This window comes from Falco naumanni, chromosome 9, assembly GCF_017639655.2.
Source record: "Falco naumanni isolate bFalNau1 chromosome 9, bFalNau1.pat, whole genome shotgun sequence".
In the NCBI taxonomy this organism is placed as follows: domain Eukaryota; kingdom Metazoa; phylum Chordata; class Aves; order Falconiformes; family Falconidae; genus Falco; species Falco naumanni.
The window spans coordinates 19254986-19269674 of record NC_054062.1 but is presented as its reverse complement, the minus strand read 5'-3'; the positions used below and the strand labels follow the sequence as shown (position 1 = coordinate 19269674).

The following is a 14689-nucleotide window of genomic DNA, read 5'->3' as shown; positions in this document are numbered from 1 at the left end:
GAAACACTTGAGAGAACAGACTGGGCAACTGCCAGTCTGCAATGATAGTGAGAAATGAGGAAGGCAGGTAGGACCGATGGAGGTGCACAGAGGTAGGCCTCTGCCTGGTTTGTCTCTTCACACGTATGTGCAGGGGAAGGCGGTTCTGTGCAGCAGAGTTTTGCATCCTTGTCGTGTAGAGATGACTTTCCTGGTGGGCATTGCCACCAGGGTACCGAAGGAGTCTGGTTAGTGCTCCCCATAATTAGGAAACATGTAACTCCTGCTCCAGGCTCTGTGTGGTGGGAGTGAGGGGAAGATGGGATGAGCTGTGGTGGGCCCCCTGGCCCCCCGCCGTGGGGAGCCGTGCAGGGCAGGTGTGTTCCATGGGATTAACGGAGAACCAGGCTGGTTGACCACTGAGCTCTCTTATTTTGGTTTATTTTGGTGTGGATTTTTTTGCTTTTTTTCTAAAAAAATAAAATAATAATAATTAAAAAAAAATTAAAAAGGTAGTTGCAAAGCGTAAAGCTATCGTACCTCCTTTACAAATGGAGTTATGCTCTTAATGGAGTTGGAAAGTTTTAAGGGAGGCAAGGTTCCCCTGGAGCAGCCCTTCCGTTACAGCGGAGGTAGTTCAGTGCCGTGATCTCTCTCTCTAACGTGCTGTCAGATATTTTTACTGTCTTTATTTAATGGGGAGGAAAGGAATTATATTTTATAGACCATAAAATGCATTCTTGGACTTCATGCAAACACTAGTTACCAATTGTTCTCTCACTCTCTGGGAGATTGCCAGGAAGAGGAATTAAATGTGGGTCTGTACATCAAATTGTTCGGTGAGTCTTGGAGACTGGTTTAGCTTTGAGCCTAAACAAGCCATATCTACAGAAAGACTGTTGAGATTGTCTGGCTGTCCCATTCTTTCTCGAATGGAAGCTCTATGCTTGAGTGGAACAGAACAGGTTGCAGAGAAAATCTGGGTAAAGTAGTTTGAAGATGTAGCTGGATTTTTCCCCCACTGGTTTAAAGTAAGTTGATAAAAAGTTTGTTCTTGCACCTAGATTAAAATTATGCTTTTATTTGTGCCTGTCTTTTGGAACAGTACTTTGTAGACATCCAAAGAGTACTCAGCCGGCCTGCTGATTTGTGCAGCGAGGGATGTGGAGGCTTTCAAATTAAATGTGAAAAAAGTAGTGGTGCTTTCCCAAGCTCCACCCAGGATCGAGAAACACTGCCTGCAGTTGTTTTGCTGAGATACCATGTGAACTGCAGAAAGTAATGCTGTACTTCTGTGTCACATGAATACTCTTCCTCTTGTAAAGCTAAAAAAATTATTTTTAATTCCTGCAGTAGCTGATTAGCCTCTACTTAGCTTCTTCATGCTCAGTACCAATGTGTTAGATCTCAACTGTAGTCTACCAACCTTGCATTCATTAGAAGCAAAAAACCTGTTTTACTTCAGTATGTCAGTAGAACTGATGGCAAGAATGCCTTTCATGCGTGTCAGAATGAGCAAATAATTATCTGAATGTGCTTGAACTTTCATAGGCAATAATTTTTAAGGAAGATTTTGCTTATTCTTGTTAGCTCTCTCCTGCAGCAGCCTCCTTCGTGCCTTTATCACTGTGCATAGAAAAACAGTGTTAAGCAGGGGTGACGTGCCGCAGTAGTAATGGGATGTAGCTGTTACACTGCATCTCATCGTAGATGCAGATGAAGAGCTATGTGTGCTGTGAGGGCATGGAGACTGGTGATTAGGTCAGGAGAAAGCAACTTATCTTGCGCTTCTGGGATGTTCCTCCATCTCCACTTTGTCTGTCTGCTCAGCCAAGAGGGACCTGCAGTTGTTGAGGTGTCCATGGGGCTCAAGCTGTTTCTTTGTGCCTTGTTCCACCCCAAAACAGGCATCCTCTTTGCCTGTTGCCTTAGACGGCTCTATGCTTTCAGTGAGACACTTCCAGATTGAAGGATTTCTCCTTTCGGGCATCCCTCCTTTGAGATCTCAAACTGTTTAATCGCTAATGCATTTCTGTAACTTTCAGGCTGAGGAGAGCTCTACCATCTCCTTTTTACGCCCTAGCAGTGCTTCAGCAATGTGACAAAGGCACAGGCAAAATATTCAAATGTGCAGCTCAAGGCCCCCGTTTCAGGGACTTTTGTGTATTACTGGAAGGGAAGGAGACAAGGTCACTCAAGTTCTCAATAACAGGGAAATTCAAGGCTCTAGAAGTGTCTTATTCAGGAGTGTATCACAAGATGGTTTGGCTGAAAGCAATGCTGGTGAATAAGTGGCATTTTAAATTGGGAAGAGGACTTAGTGCCCTATGTGCATGTGTCTGTGTAGGTACACCACACTAGTTCTTTTTTTTGTGTGCCACGTTTTCCATATTTATATATTTTATTTAATCACTTGTTTTTGTAGTCTTGCAGTAGTTTAATGAGTGACATTAATTAAAAAAATCATGAAAAATCATTTTTAAAAAAACGAAGCTATGTGGTAAATATTTTCATGTTTCATAATTCCATACTTTAATTTCTTGAATGCTGTGGGGAAATCTTTTGTGTGGAAAGGATCGATCTCATTGAAATGAGCCTCGTTGCTCTCATTCCGAGCAGCTCCCCTGTGCCTCGTCGTGGTACATTACATATTCTGTAGAAGGGCTGAACGTCGTGGGTGGTGTCTATTACTTCTCACACAAAAAATTCCAGACATTGCAGATTGCAAGAAACAGGAGGCCCTTTTAAAGTTCCTTCAGCAATCTCCTTCAGTTATTTAAAATAAATCCTTCAGATTTTGGTCTCATACTGCACACCTCTACAAACAAGGTGATAACTGAAGACCAAAAATAAGAGGTTGAGGTAAATTAAGGGATGGAGCAGAAGCTGAGGGTCTACATTTAAAGCCTTAGAGGCTTTACCTTCTGACTTAAGTGGGGATACTAGCAGGTTGCAGTCATTTCTTTGTAGGTACCAAGAAGAGTATCCTTTTGCAACTATTTTTCTTGCCCGCAGAGAGCAATTACAGTCTTGTTAAGCTCTTTCTTCATTCCTAGTGCCTTCCTCATAAACCTCAGCCCTCCCCACAACATTGCACTCTCCTGTTACTACTGGATTATCTCAGGTTAAAATTTATCTAGATGCTTTCTCCCAGAAGAGTTGCTAACTAAATGTTGGAGAAACTCCTGAGCTTCAAAGTTGATGTCCACACATGTACTTCCATGTTATTCTGCAACACTGGCCAAGGGAGAGGCTAACAGCAAAACTAGGATCAGGAATATTTCCACTTGCATGTCATGTTGAGATCCAGAGTGAAAGTGCAGACTCTGAAGGTGGAGAAGTAGTCCCATGGTTAGGGGATGTACTGGAGGCCCAAGGCATCAAGCTGACTCCAGGAGCCCTCCTCCTCCTTTTTTCAGTTCCTGGGAGCTAATAAGCACCAGCTGCAGGAAACCTGAGCTGGAGTGTTGTGCAGCTTTCCTTGTTTAAAAATACTGCTTTTTTTTTTTTTTTTTTTAATTGCGTTTATGTATTTATATGCTGTGGGACATCACTCGTAGGGCATTTCAGCAGTGAAAACAATAGCGTGACAAGAGAGCAGGTCCAGGTTGGACACCGGTGCAGGAAACACCTGTGAGCTCTGTGCCATCCCTTCTATCGGGGCCACACTGCTGCAAGCCCAGCCCTGGCGCGGGGGGTGGCTGCTGGCTGTGAGTAAGAGTTTCCACCAAACTCCTCTAGTTTTGGATGTGAATTTTATTTGCTTTTGACCAACTCTGCTGTGAAATCTTGGGAAGGATGTTTGTTTGCCCTGCTGGTGCCCAGGAAGGCAGCTGCTTTGGGTGGTATTTGGGGTGGGGGTGGGCATGCAGAGCTGCTCTCGGTGGGTCTGTGCTTTGCAGGACCTTCTGACTGTGGATGGGGAGGTGTGGATGTGATGCTCATCGGAGTGGAGGGTAGGGTGGGTTTTTTTGTTCCCCTTCTGCAGAAAAAAATCTGGGCCGTTCAAATCATTTGCCTTTTCCCTTGTGCTGACAATTTAACAGCCTTTTTAAAAGCTTTGGTTTCTCTCAAGTACGCTCACCCCATACGTGTTTTAATTTTTGTGCAGAGGCCTGGAGCTTAACAATTATTTTGCTTAAGCTCTCTGAGACTTGCCATAAAACTTTCTTTTTTTTTCTTTTTTTTTTTTTTAAACACACACATGCTAATGATCCCCATCAGATCATATTGTTAAACAGGGAATAAAATACTTACGCCAAGATGACATTATTTAAAAAAATGTTAAAAGCAGGCCAGCAGAGCCCATTTCAACAGTTTTGCTCCAAAATAATTTGCACAGATTTGTTAGAGTTAATTTGTTGAAAAGTTCAATGTTTGTACAGGCAAATCCTAATTTCCACACTGAGACACAGAAGCAGGAGAGGAGTGAGCATGTGTCCAGTGTTTGCAGGAGCAGGATGGTGGGAACTTCTCTCTCTCCTACCCTTCCCCCCCCAGTGCAGGAATGTAAAAGCAGTGTCAGAAGGCTGGGAAAGTCGGCTTCGGATTTTAGTGGACTCCTTGCAAATCAGAGGAACTGTCTGGCTCAAATCTGCATTTAGGGCCGAGAGAAGAGGATTTCCTGCTATTTAGTTGCTTGAGGAAGGAAAGGATTTACCTCTCTGCTGTAACAGTACTTAATTTTTCTTCTCTTTAATAAGAATATCACAGCATAGGGTAGCAGTAGTAAACCTGCAAAAGCAACCATGCCTCTCCCCCATCTTCCTTTGCTCTCCCCACACTGTGATGCGACTCCCCCCCTGCCCTAGCATCCTCCCATCCCAGCTGCCAGCCCTGGCCATGGCTTGGTGTCTCCCTCCACCGTGAAAGAGAGGGCTGTGGAGGGGGCGGCTGCTGCGACGTTGCTCCCTCGGACCGCTGCCTTGCTCAGCCCGCCATCTGGATCCAGTTAGCTCTCTCGGCAGTAGGGCTGAGTCTCATTTCCTCCAACCAGTAATGTTATATAGGCAGTGATCCTGTTCTGCCCTAACATAATTGAAAATTATGTGTATTGTAGACTTGCAGCGCTGAAATGTAGACTCGTAAAAATCTGTGGCTCAGGTAGCCTGTGGAGATTGAATTTGGCACACAATGAAGCTTTTATGTAAAGTAAGAATTATAAGCCACCACATCAATATTGTGTTACAGGCATGACAATTCTTGGATGAGGAGGCCTTCAGTCAAGCTCGTCACCTTAAACAATGCTAATATTTCATACTTTTATCAACGGGGCTGGCATTCTGAAGCGAGCAAATTGGACTTTTTTTTCTTTTGCAAATGTCCTGCCATTGAAGCTGTGGGTTAGTAAACTTGATGTAGGCGTTGGCTGTGGGCTCTGGCCCTCTCTGTTTATCTGACAGACAGAGCATCTTGCCCTTGGCGGGGCTGGGATGCTACTCTGGATCCTGGCCACTTGGTAGAGCTTGTGGAAGCTGCTTTATTGACCCTTGTGCATACTGCATTCTGTGGGTACTGCCTTTTTTTCCCCACACTGGTGTATTATCCACTAGTGGAAATGGAAGACACTGTCTGTCCTTGTGTGCAAGATGGAGCCCTCTGGGCTTGGACCGCTCCTGCTGGGTTCCACATGCATGTCCAAGAGGAGAAGCAGCTTTGGTTTTGTTTTAGCCTTTGCACTCTCAAGACTTCTGGGGTCCTCTTTGATAGGGGTGGTTAAGAAGACTTTACTGAGAGTTCAAACTAAAGGTTTTAAAAGCAGAAAAGCAAAGTAGCAGTAAGATCTGAAACTGTCGTCTTGCACTAAGGCTGGTCAGCCTGGTGTGGGAGCACCTGCACTGAAAGTATGGGCTCTTGTGAGACTGAGTGGAGCAGGAGCAACCATACCTTTTTGCTTTGTTTCTTCTAAGGAGATTTATTGCTCGTAAAAGCCAGCAGAACTGACAGTCCTGAAGGCTTTGTAATCCCTGCAATAATTACTGACTGGACAGGATCTGATGTGAGCTTACTCATGCTGCTGTGTCAGTGCCTCAGTCTGCCTTTGGGGCAGTCTCAGAGAAGGCCATGTGTTTCTTGGCCTGTGTTTTAGGACAGCGGCTGACTTGAGCTCCTTCATGGGTTGTCATGGTTGTAGGAATATTCCAGGGTTGCTCGTGACCATGGAGTGGTCATGGCAAAATGAAGGTGGTTGGTTTATTTTGGTGGGTAATGGCTTAGTGGCCATTTCCTGAAACGCCATTGCTTGAACTGGCAGGTTCTTGTAAGTGCTTTAGTTGTGGTAGCAGTAACTTGTCACTCTCCAAAATGGTTGTGGAGTTTGAAACAGAGTCATGTACCACGAGGTGTACATCCTGTGAGGACGTTTTGCTTGGAAAAAGGGAAAAAGACTTCACTAGCTGGCTGGAAAACCTGAGGAAGCCAGTAGCAGCTGTGACTCATCAGGACCCTTTCTGCAAATTCATATGCCCCTTTATGTGGTAGTGTTACCGTCACTAAGACAACTGATGGACTTCTAAAAATGTAGCAGTTGACTTGTTTAATAGTGCCATCTGCAAGTCTGCAATGCAATTAGATTTCCCCTCAAGTTAAGAGGCTCTCAGTCAGCTTAGGTTTTGGGTCCATTTTCTGTGCACTTGGGTTGTGTTTTTAAGAACATTTTTGAAACCACAAAGGGTTAGAAAGTTACTTTAACATCATCCCAACTTGAAAATTTATGTTGTGGTCACCTATGTTGAAGAGCAGGGATTTGATACAAGTGATCAAATATCTGGAGGCTTACAATCGTTGCAAGAGTTAGAAATGTTGCTTATGGTAGACTAGTTCTGGTTTGTTTGGGTTTTATTTCTTGTTTTTAAGAAGTGCTGAAGTATTCTGGTCCACATTGCACAAATCCCAAATGTGGAGATGAATAAAAACAAGACTTCTTGGAACTTGAGGAACTCGTATGGGGCACAAATCCAGAGTACGGGTTTGTTTATTTGCATTCCAGTAGCTCAGAAATCTCAGGCCCTCCAAGCGATGGGAATTGGTAACGCATCTTCCTGCTGAACCCTGCTTTTGGTCACCTTGGTGCCCAGGGTCTTGCAGCGAACGGGCCTTGCATGCTAGCAAATGTTTTGCATACGTGAGCAAATGTGATAGTGATGTGCTGAAAGCATGGAACCAGATCTCCTTCCTTCCTTAATGGAGATTTAGATATGGCTTCCGTTGTTTGCCTGGGGTGGCAGGGGCTGTTTGTGTGTGGCTCTCCTTCAAGATTACGGTTACAAAAAAAAAAAAAAAAAAAGTGGAGAATGGGTAAACATAACTATTTCTCTAGATATTTTCTAGGAATAGATCTGTTAGGTCAACTAGAGCCTAGTGCTAAGTAGGAGGTTGTGCAGTAGCTTGTTCTATGCATACAGCTGCTTTTCTTAGTTCTGGGAGGAGGCTCAAGCTATGTGATAGTACACATTTCTTCCAGCATGATACAGGGCTTTTAGAGATCACGTATTAACCAGTATGCCTATTTGGCACAGTGCAGCACCATGCAGAGAGAAAAGCTTGGGCTGAAATTATATTTAGATGTGCCGTGCAGAAGTCTGTTTGGGCTAACTAATTTCTCTGTGGGGCTGCTTGTGGTCAGAATCGAGCACTTCTGATGCAGCAATCTGGATACCAGCTCGAAACTTCACCTCTTTGGTGGAAGCTTTGAGCTCCGCTGTGCAATCGGCTGGGGTGCAATGACTCCTCCAGTGGGTTTAGTGAGAGGACAGGCATGCCCAAGAGCAGAAGTTTTAGTCGATATTTGATGCTGATTGAATCTGTGGGAATGTCCTGCTCCTTCTTGAAGTGCAGTTAAGCTTTTTTGCTTTTGAATCAACACCCCTTTATGCTGTAGACTTGCTGCCTGTGTGTGTTCAGCATCTGCCGATGACAGTGATGTGAAGGAATTGTGGCTATCCCCAAGCACCTGGCCAGCACAGCTGGGCCTGAGGCACCAGGCTGTACTCTGCCTTGGACATCATCAGTGGGAGAGCTTATTAAGTTTGGCCTTGTAATTGAATAAGTCACACTGTGCAAGTCCCTTAAGGGGTGTCTGACAAGATGAACAAGCAGAAAATAATCCATGGTGACTTCTGAAATGGTGAAGAATAGAGAAAAGAGGTGCTGAGACCCAGCAGTGGTGGGTCTTTTTGGGGTAGATCTCTGCTTCTAGGGCTTGTACAGCACTGGGAAGCTGGAGGAGTTGACATGGTGCATTTTTTGAAAGAGGGCTGATGGATGGCCTATTAAATAATGAGGTTATATTCTTAACCCATGATACGTGTTTTCCCTCTCCTGAGATTTATAATCTGCTTCCCCCTCCCTTGTCCCATCCTCTCCATGGTTTTGGTGTTTTGTTTCTGTGTGGGTTTTATTCTTCTTCTAGATTTGCTATGATTAGCAAAATCAATGTAATACTCTTTGCAATTTGCTTTATTTTCTTATTCCTGAATGTAACGCGGTGGTATGAAATTGTTGGTGTTATGCACAGATTTTGTTTCCACAAACATGTGAAGTTGTCTTAATTTTTGTTTCAGTTCCTTGCATAAGTTTTAATTTATATCTTTTTACCCATGTTACCTAAGATTTGTTATTTTTTTTGCCTTTCTTTTCTGAACTCATTTTTCTTTCCCCATTTTTGTTTCCTCCATCCAGTATCTGCAGATGAAATGGCCACTGCTTGATGTTCAGGCAGGGAGCCTTCAGAGTAGACAAGCCCTCAAGGATGCTAGGTCTCCATCTCCAGCACACATTGTTGTAAGTAAACACAGAAAGATGTTCTTCATTTATTTTAAAAAAAAAAAAAAAAAAAAAGCAAGCGCATTTGACATTAATAGCATTGGTTATCATCAGTTTTCTTTTACACAAGCTAAAAGAGAAATACTTCAAAACAAACAAAATCCCTAACAAGCCCATGGTAAAAGGAGGGAATACAGTTGCGATGGCTGGGCTGTTTACGGAATTATCATGCATGTGCCTCATAGGAGAACAGAGAGTTGAAAATGCTTTACATTTACACACTGCAGGATTGCTTAGTGACAGCAAAGTCCAATCAGGCTGATTTACACATCTGACAATGTTGAACTGAAGAGGCGTGGTGGAAAGCCTTAAAAAAGTAAAAATGAAGCCTGTCCTATGGGATTTACTAAAAAAAAATTTCTTACTGCAAAATCTTGAATGAAAGTTTGTGAGCATTTTTCCTGGGTGAAGGCTCAACAAAGCACATGTCCCTTTATGTTGTGATGACTTCTTATTTAGTATAAAATGTGTTATAACATGTTTACTGCTTACCTAAAAAATATAAAACTTTTTATAATGAGTAGCATTGCTAAAAATAGCTTTATTTATTAACTTCTCACTTGAAATGTTCAGTTCCCGGTTAAATTTTCTTGCTTCTGTTGTAAAAACAATATTGAGTTTGAAATGTTCAATACAAATTTCTGTGAGAGGGGTTTGGGGTTTTAGTTTACTTTCTAAAATAGCATCCATGGAGGTCTAAACAGTGTCGGTGCCATCTATTGTTAAGGAGCATCTTAGCTCCGAGAGGTCATCTGGGAAATTTATCTCTGGAGAAGATGGCACGTGTGCTGAAACACTTGATCACCAAGTTTTACATGACTTTTATAGCCATTGGATGATAGCATGGTTCCCAGGAAAATAAACCTTGCATGTTCTTTATTTTTTGCTATACAGTCTAAAGCTGATGTAGCTGGTAGATCATCCAAGGTACACATTTGTTGTGTTAGAAGTCTCAAATCATACTAAACATTTTTGAGAAGCTTCTTTTTCCATTGTTGTCTCTCACTTCAGAAGTGTCAGTCCTTTGCTATGAGTGCCTTAGCTCTTTATTTAGAAAGAAAAAAGGTTTTCTGTCTTTTAGAGCCCACAGTTTCTAAACTAACCCTCAACATGGCAGAGAGCGGTGGGAGCAAGACTGGTATTTTCCTAGTTGGTATCTAGCGCTGGTTGCTTCACTTTTTCAGAATGACATGGCTTTCCTTCCCGTCCGTTTGGGCCATCACTGGAAGAGGAGATCAGAGAAAAGATGTTTGGCTGGTTATTTAGAAATCTACAGCCATCAAAACCTCCTATCATCTTACTCTTAATAAGGAATTACTTTGTTTATTTCTTATTTTGATTTTTTTTTTTTTTTTTTTTTTACTGCTGTGCTAGAGGACTAGCACAGGGGATGGGAGTGTTCCCAGGGCTCTGGGGCCAGTGTGGTGGAGTGGTGTCAGGCTTGTAGGAGCTGATGGCAAGGGAGCAGGAGGTGTCTCCTGGCTGGCTGCAGCCTTGGGAGGGCAGGCTGAGTTTGGTGGGTAGCTTTGCTAGAGATCACTTGCTCTTCCCAGTGAAGAGCATCCTCTGTCCCCAAAGCCTCCCACCGTGCAGGAGAGCAGGCATGTGTCTTTAAAAGCCAAAGCAGCTTATAACGCTGGGGGGCTGGTTGGGGTCCTGACTCCCCTGCCCCTCTCCAGCCTTTCCACCTGGGTGTGGGTGAGGTGAAGATGAGTGGACAACTCAAATACACACTAAAAAAATGGGTTAAAAATTCACGAATCACAATCATTTTTGGAAAATGAGAGAAACCTGTTTCCAGGGAGCCTGAGGTTGATCTGCCTTGTATTTTGACCATTTATGGGGTTCTTATGGGTCTCTTTAAAAGCTGTTTCACTCTGCTATTCAATAAAAAGCATATTTACCATAGCAACCACTTAGGCTGTGAGGAACATATACTACCTCTGAGATGGAGGCCACCTTCCAAAAGAGCCACAGCTGGCATTTGTAATGTGATCTTTTGTGCTACTTACAATGTTGGAGGGAGAGGAGGCGGAGGAGGGAGTGGGGGGGGGAGCAGCGGTGGGGTTTTTTTTTGGGGGTGTGTGTGAGTTTCTGCAAGGTTTAATGTTTATTTCTAGCAGCAAACTGTTTTGCCTTGTTCTGTTAAAAAAACCTAAATAATGGGCAACTTTTCCCACCCTTTTTGCTGGCATCTGCCCCAGGCCACATTAATTCTGTGGAGTAAAAACAGTCTTATTTTTTGGTAAATAAAAGTAGAGCCAGGTAATGGCATTCAGCAGAGATGAAGTGGCTGCAGATGCCAGTTGGCCTGTGATATGTCAGGCTTCTCTGGTGTCCCCATTTGTTGCTGCTGTGCCTGCCCACAGCACCTGGGACCTGGCTGCTCTTGCACAAAGCTTTACACCCATTTCTGCATACATGAAAATGGAATCACGTTTTTTATGGAACAATGAGGGGTATTTTGTGGGCATGCTGATGTTCCTGTAAGAATGTAATGTGTAATGTATAGGGATAGAAACTGATTCTACACCCGATGCTGTGTCTTGTCTACTCGCCAAGTATATTTAAGCCAGTTTTTCATCTTGAAATCAGTTGTGCTGCTCCGAAGATCTGTAGAAAAACGCTAACACCTGCAAATCATTTCTTATCTTTCCCCTACCTCTGAAATCAGGATTTGAGGCTAATCTTTATAGCTTGATTACAAAGAGAGGAGAGTGTATGGGGTTTCTCCCCCCATATTTTTTTATTTTATTTTATTCTTCCCCTTCCTTTTTCCTTTCTTTTTTCTTTTTTAACGTTCTTGTTTCTTAGTGCTTGGCTGTGACTACCGTGAGCTCTGTGTTAGGGCTGCAGCCTTTACACCCAGCCCCAATGAAACTCCCCTTGGCTTCAGCAGGGGTTTTTAGTTTAATGACTCAAGGCTGCAGAACATGGTTGTCTATAATGTCTTAAGTAAAGTCTGTACTGTTTGTCAGCCACCCTCATTTCAGATTTGTTTAAGAACATTAAGGTAAGGCTACAAAAATTGAAGTAAAAGACTAGCATGAATAATTGGGCTGGATTGCCCCCAGTGCCGAGGACTGGGTTAATACTGCTTTTCATGGTGCTTGAGAGAGTCTCCAAGGCCCATAATGAGAAACAGAATATTAAACTGAAATTATGTTCAGCGTGTCTCTAGGAAGGTACAGCATGAGACTCCATTTAAGACCAATGCGTTTATTTGCATTTAGGTGCTTCGCTAGTCTTGTAAGACTCTTGCATCTTGCTCTGGCACAGTCATGCTGCTTATCTGTGTCCAAAGGTGAAAGAAAACTGGGGGAAAAATTGTTTTAATAGTACGCTATTAAGCTTGCTAGGTCAAAATTTTGAATTCAGCCTGTGGATAGTAGTATTTTGAGGCTGGGATTTTTTAAAGGGTTTTTATGGTTATTTTCCTTCTTTTTTTCTTACCTTTGATTTCATTGAAGGTATTAAGACTTCATAAAACAGTTTTAGCAGAAAGTTTTTGGGTGTAAAGCAGATGCTAGCTGGGTGCCTTACGTGTTCCTCTAAGTGGGTAGAGTGCTTGTTGTCTTGAAATCCCATGTTCAATGTGCACCTGATCTGCTCCATCTGTGTGCTGCCAGTATGGTGATAAGGAATGAGATCTGGGTGCCCTAGGAGTGGGATTCTAGCATGAAAATTTTCTGTTGCGGTGTGGACAGGCAAATGAAAGTGAGCACGGTATGTCTGCACAAGGAACTCCAAAATCTGCTGCCTGCAGAAAGCAAGCTCCTTTAAAACCTTTTTCATCTATTCATGCATTCCTACAACCTTAATGAGAAAAACAGTGCTGTTCTTCCCTGTTCTCTGCAGAGTACACGCTGTGACTCAGTGATACCTGGTTTGGGGCAGAAACATGGGTGAAAGACTGATCCCAGGATCCTGCCTCCTGCTGTTTTGGCTAGGCAAAAACTTGCTTTTAGCTTCCTTTGTACCAGGCAAAAACATTCAGAACCAAAATGGTGGTGGTTTGGTACAGTATATTTCTTATAAAATACTTAAAGGTTTAAAAAACGTCTGCATTTTCTTCTGCAGGGAGGCCTTTTGAAGTAAATGTAAATGTTACCTTGGGGGGAGAACTTGCAGCGCTATTTGGCCTGGGTTTTCTAGTATGTAATGAACACAGCCATAAAGTAGACTGAATCCCCAAGAACAAAGAATCTTACTGTGCAGTGGTGTATCTATTTTTTTCTTTTTTTTTTCTTTTTTTTTTTTAAGTAGGTAAAAATGTGTTTTCAAAACATAATATGACAAGCAAAACTGAAGGCAAAGCCACCTGAAATGTACTGCCTGTTCTCAGCCTCTTTGATGTGCATGGACAGTGGGTGTCTGGGACTGCTGGGTGGTTTGGAGGGATCAGGAATTTTTTCCCAGAGCAGTTAGAGTTGAAGCTGTGCGTCTGCCCAGCCTGGTCCCTAATTTCTTTCTCTTGTGTGGTTTGCAGTTACACACTTTGAAAGAAAAGACAAATACCTACAAGTAATCATTAGGTTTATCTTAGCTAGATTTAAAAATTCTCCTAGTGTCCCTTCAGACAGGCCAGAAGCGGAGTGCGTCCCAGGCGTATGCATGGTCCTAGGTGTATGTAGCCATCTGGAAGCACAATCTTGCAACTTCCACTGCAGTGTCCCAAAAGGGCTTTTAAAGCTCTGTGTTTGTCTTTAATATTTAGCTGTAGAGAGGCTATTCTTTCTCTGCAGTAACCTCTTGAGGTGTTCTTGGATGCCCATGATGGGACACACCTCTTCCCTGGAGATCTACAAAGCAATCCTCGGAGTATGCAGACTGTGGTGAGAGTTGCAGGAACATGGTGGTGGTATGGGGGGAAGGAGCTGGGCATCATTTGTGTCAGTGTCCCGTATTGAGAGGAGCACATGCATGAGGAGGAGAGGGCTGTGTGTGCGAGCTGTACTGGCATCCTAGGAGTCCCTGATGGCAGGTAGGTCACGCCTTGGTGCACTGACCCAACAACAGATCCCTGAAACTCACACTGCAGAAATATCCATGAAGACTTAATTGGAAAGCTCCTGTAGTGACTCTCTCCTTTTTAAATGCTCTATACTTTATTTGGCTAATTGCTCTGGCAGTGAAAAGTAAAGAAAATGTTTCATTAATACATGCCCAAAAGTGTGCAAATGTCTTGTCCTGAATTTTCAGAGCCGCATGGAATTAAGCCACAGAAGAAGTTAAAGGTGCTGAGAATTTTGTGGCTAAATCTCTTACCACTAATTCCTTTTGGTTTTTTTTGTTGGGAAGGATTGTATTTAAAAAAAAATCTACATTCAAACCTGAATGCTTATAGAATTCACGTACCGGCAGCCCAATAAAATTGTTTTGGATGGAATCCTGTAAAGCACACACATTATATTCAGTACCCACTAAATATGAATGGGAAACCTAGTGTTTGGTTTGTGTAGAGCACAGAAGAAATGTGGATTCCGTAAAAGTAATTCACTTGATAATTTGATATGTTTTGCAAAATAATTCAGACTTTAGGGTACTGCTTCATGCTGTTGTGTTTACTCTGTGGCACAATGTCCGTCCTCTACAGACCTTATTTAGGTACTGGAGGTAAGCCCTCTGCTTTAATGTCGGGACTGGGGAAATGTGCAGGCTTGTACCTCTTGCTGTGAAGTGAGCAGGAATTTAATGCTTCTGCAAACATCAGTCAGCACAAAAGCACCTTCAGAAGACACCTTGGGGCTGGATTGGCAGCTGGGATGAATTGTCACACTTGGTTTTAGTCAGGAGATCTGCGACTAGCTTCAAGAACTCTGAAGGATTTGGATGTTGGGGTATTTCAGCTGTGAATAAATGCTGTAAAATGTATAGTACTGCCAAA

General features: G+C 43.0%; 1 protein-coding gene across 20 annotated transcripts in view; it reads left to right on the top strand.

The window, feature by feature from the left end:
* The window catches only part of TCF7L2 (transcription factor 7 like 2), a 180787-nt gene that overhangs the window by 54994 nt on the left and 111104 nt on the right, over nt 1–14689 (top strand). For all 20 annotated transcript variants that reach the window (XR_005829617.1, XM_040606124.1, XM_040606122.1 and 17 more), the window contains exon 4: nt 8659–8760. Coding sequence is in view for 19 of the 20 variants with exons in the window: in XM_040606124.1 (XP_040462058.1) it covers nt 8659–8760 (102 nt within the window). In the remaining variant the exon portion in view is untranslated. The remainder of the gene's footprint in view (nt 1–8658; nt 8761–14689) is intronic.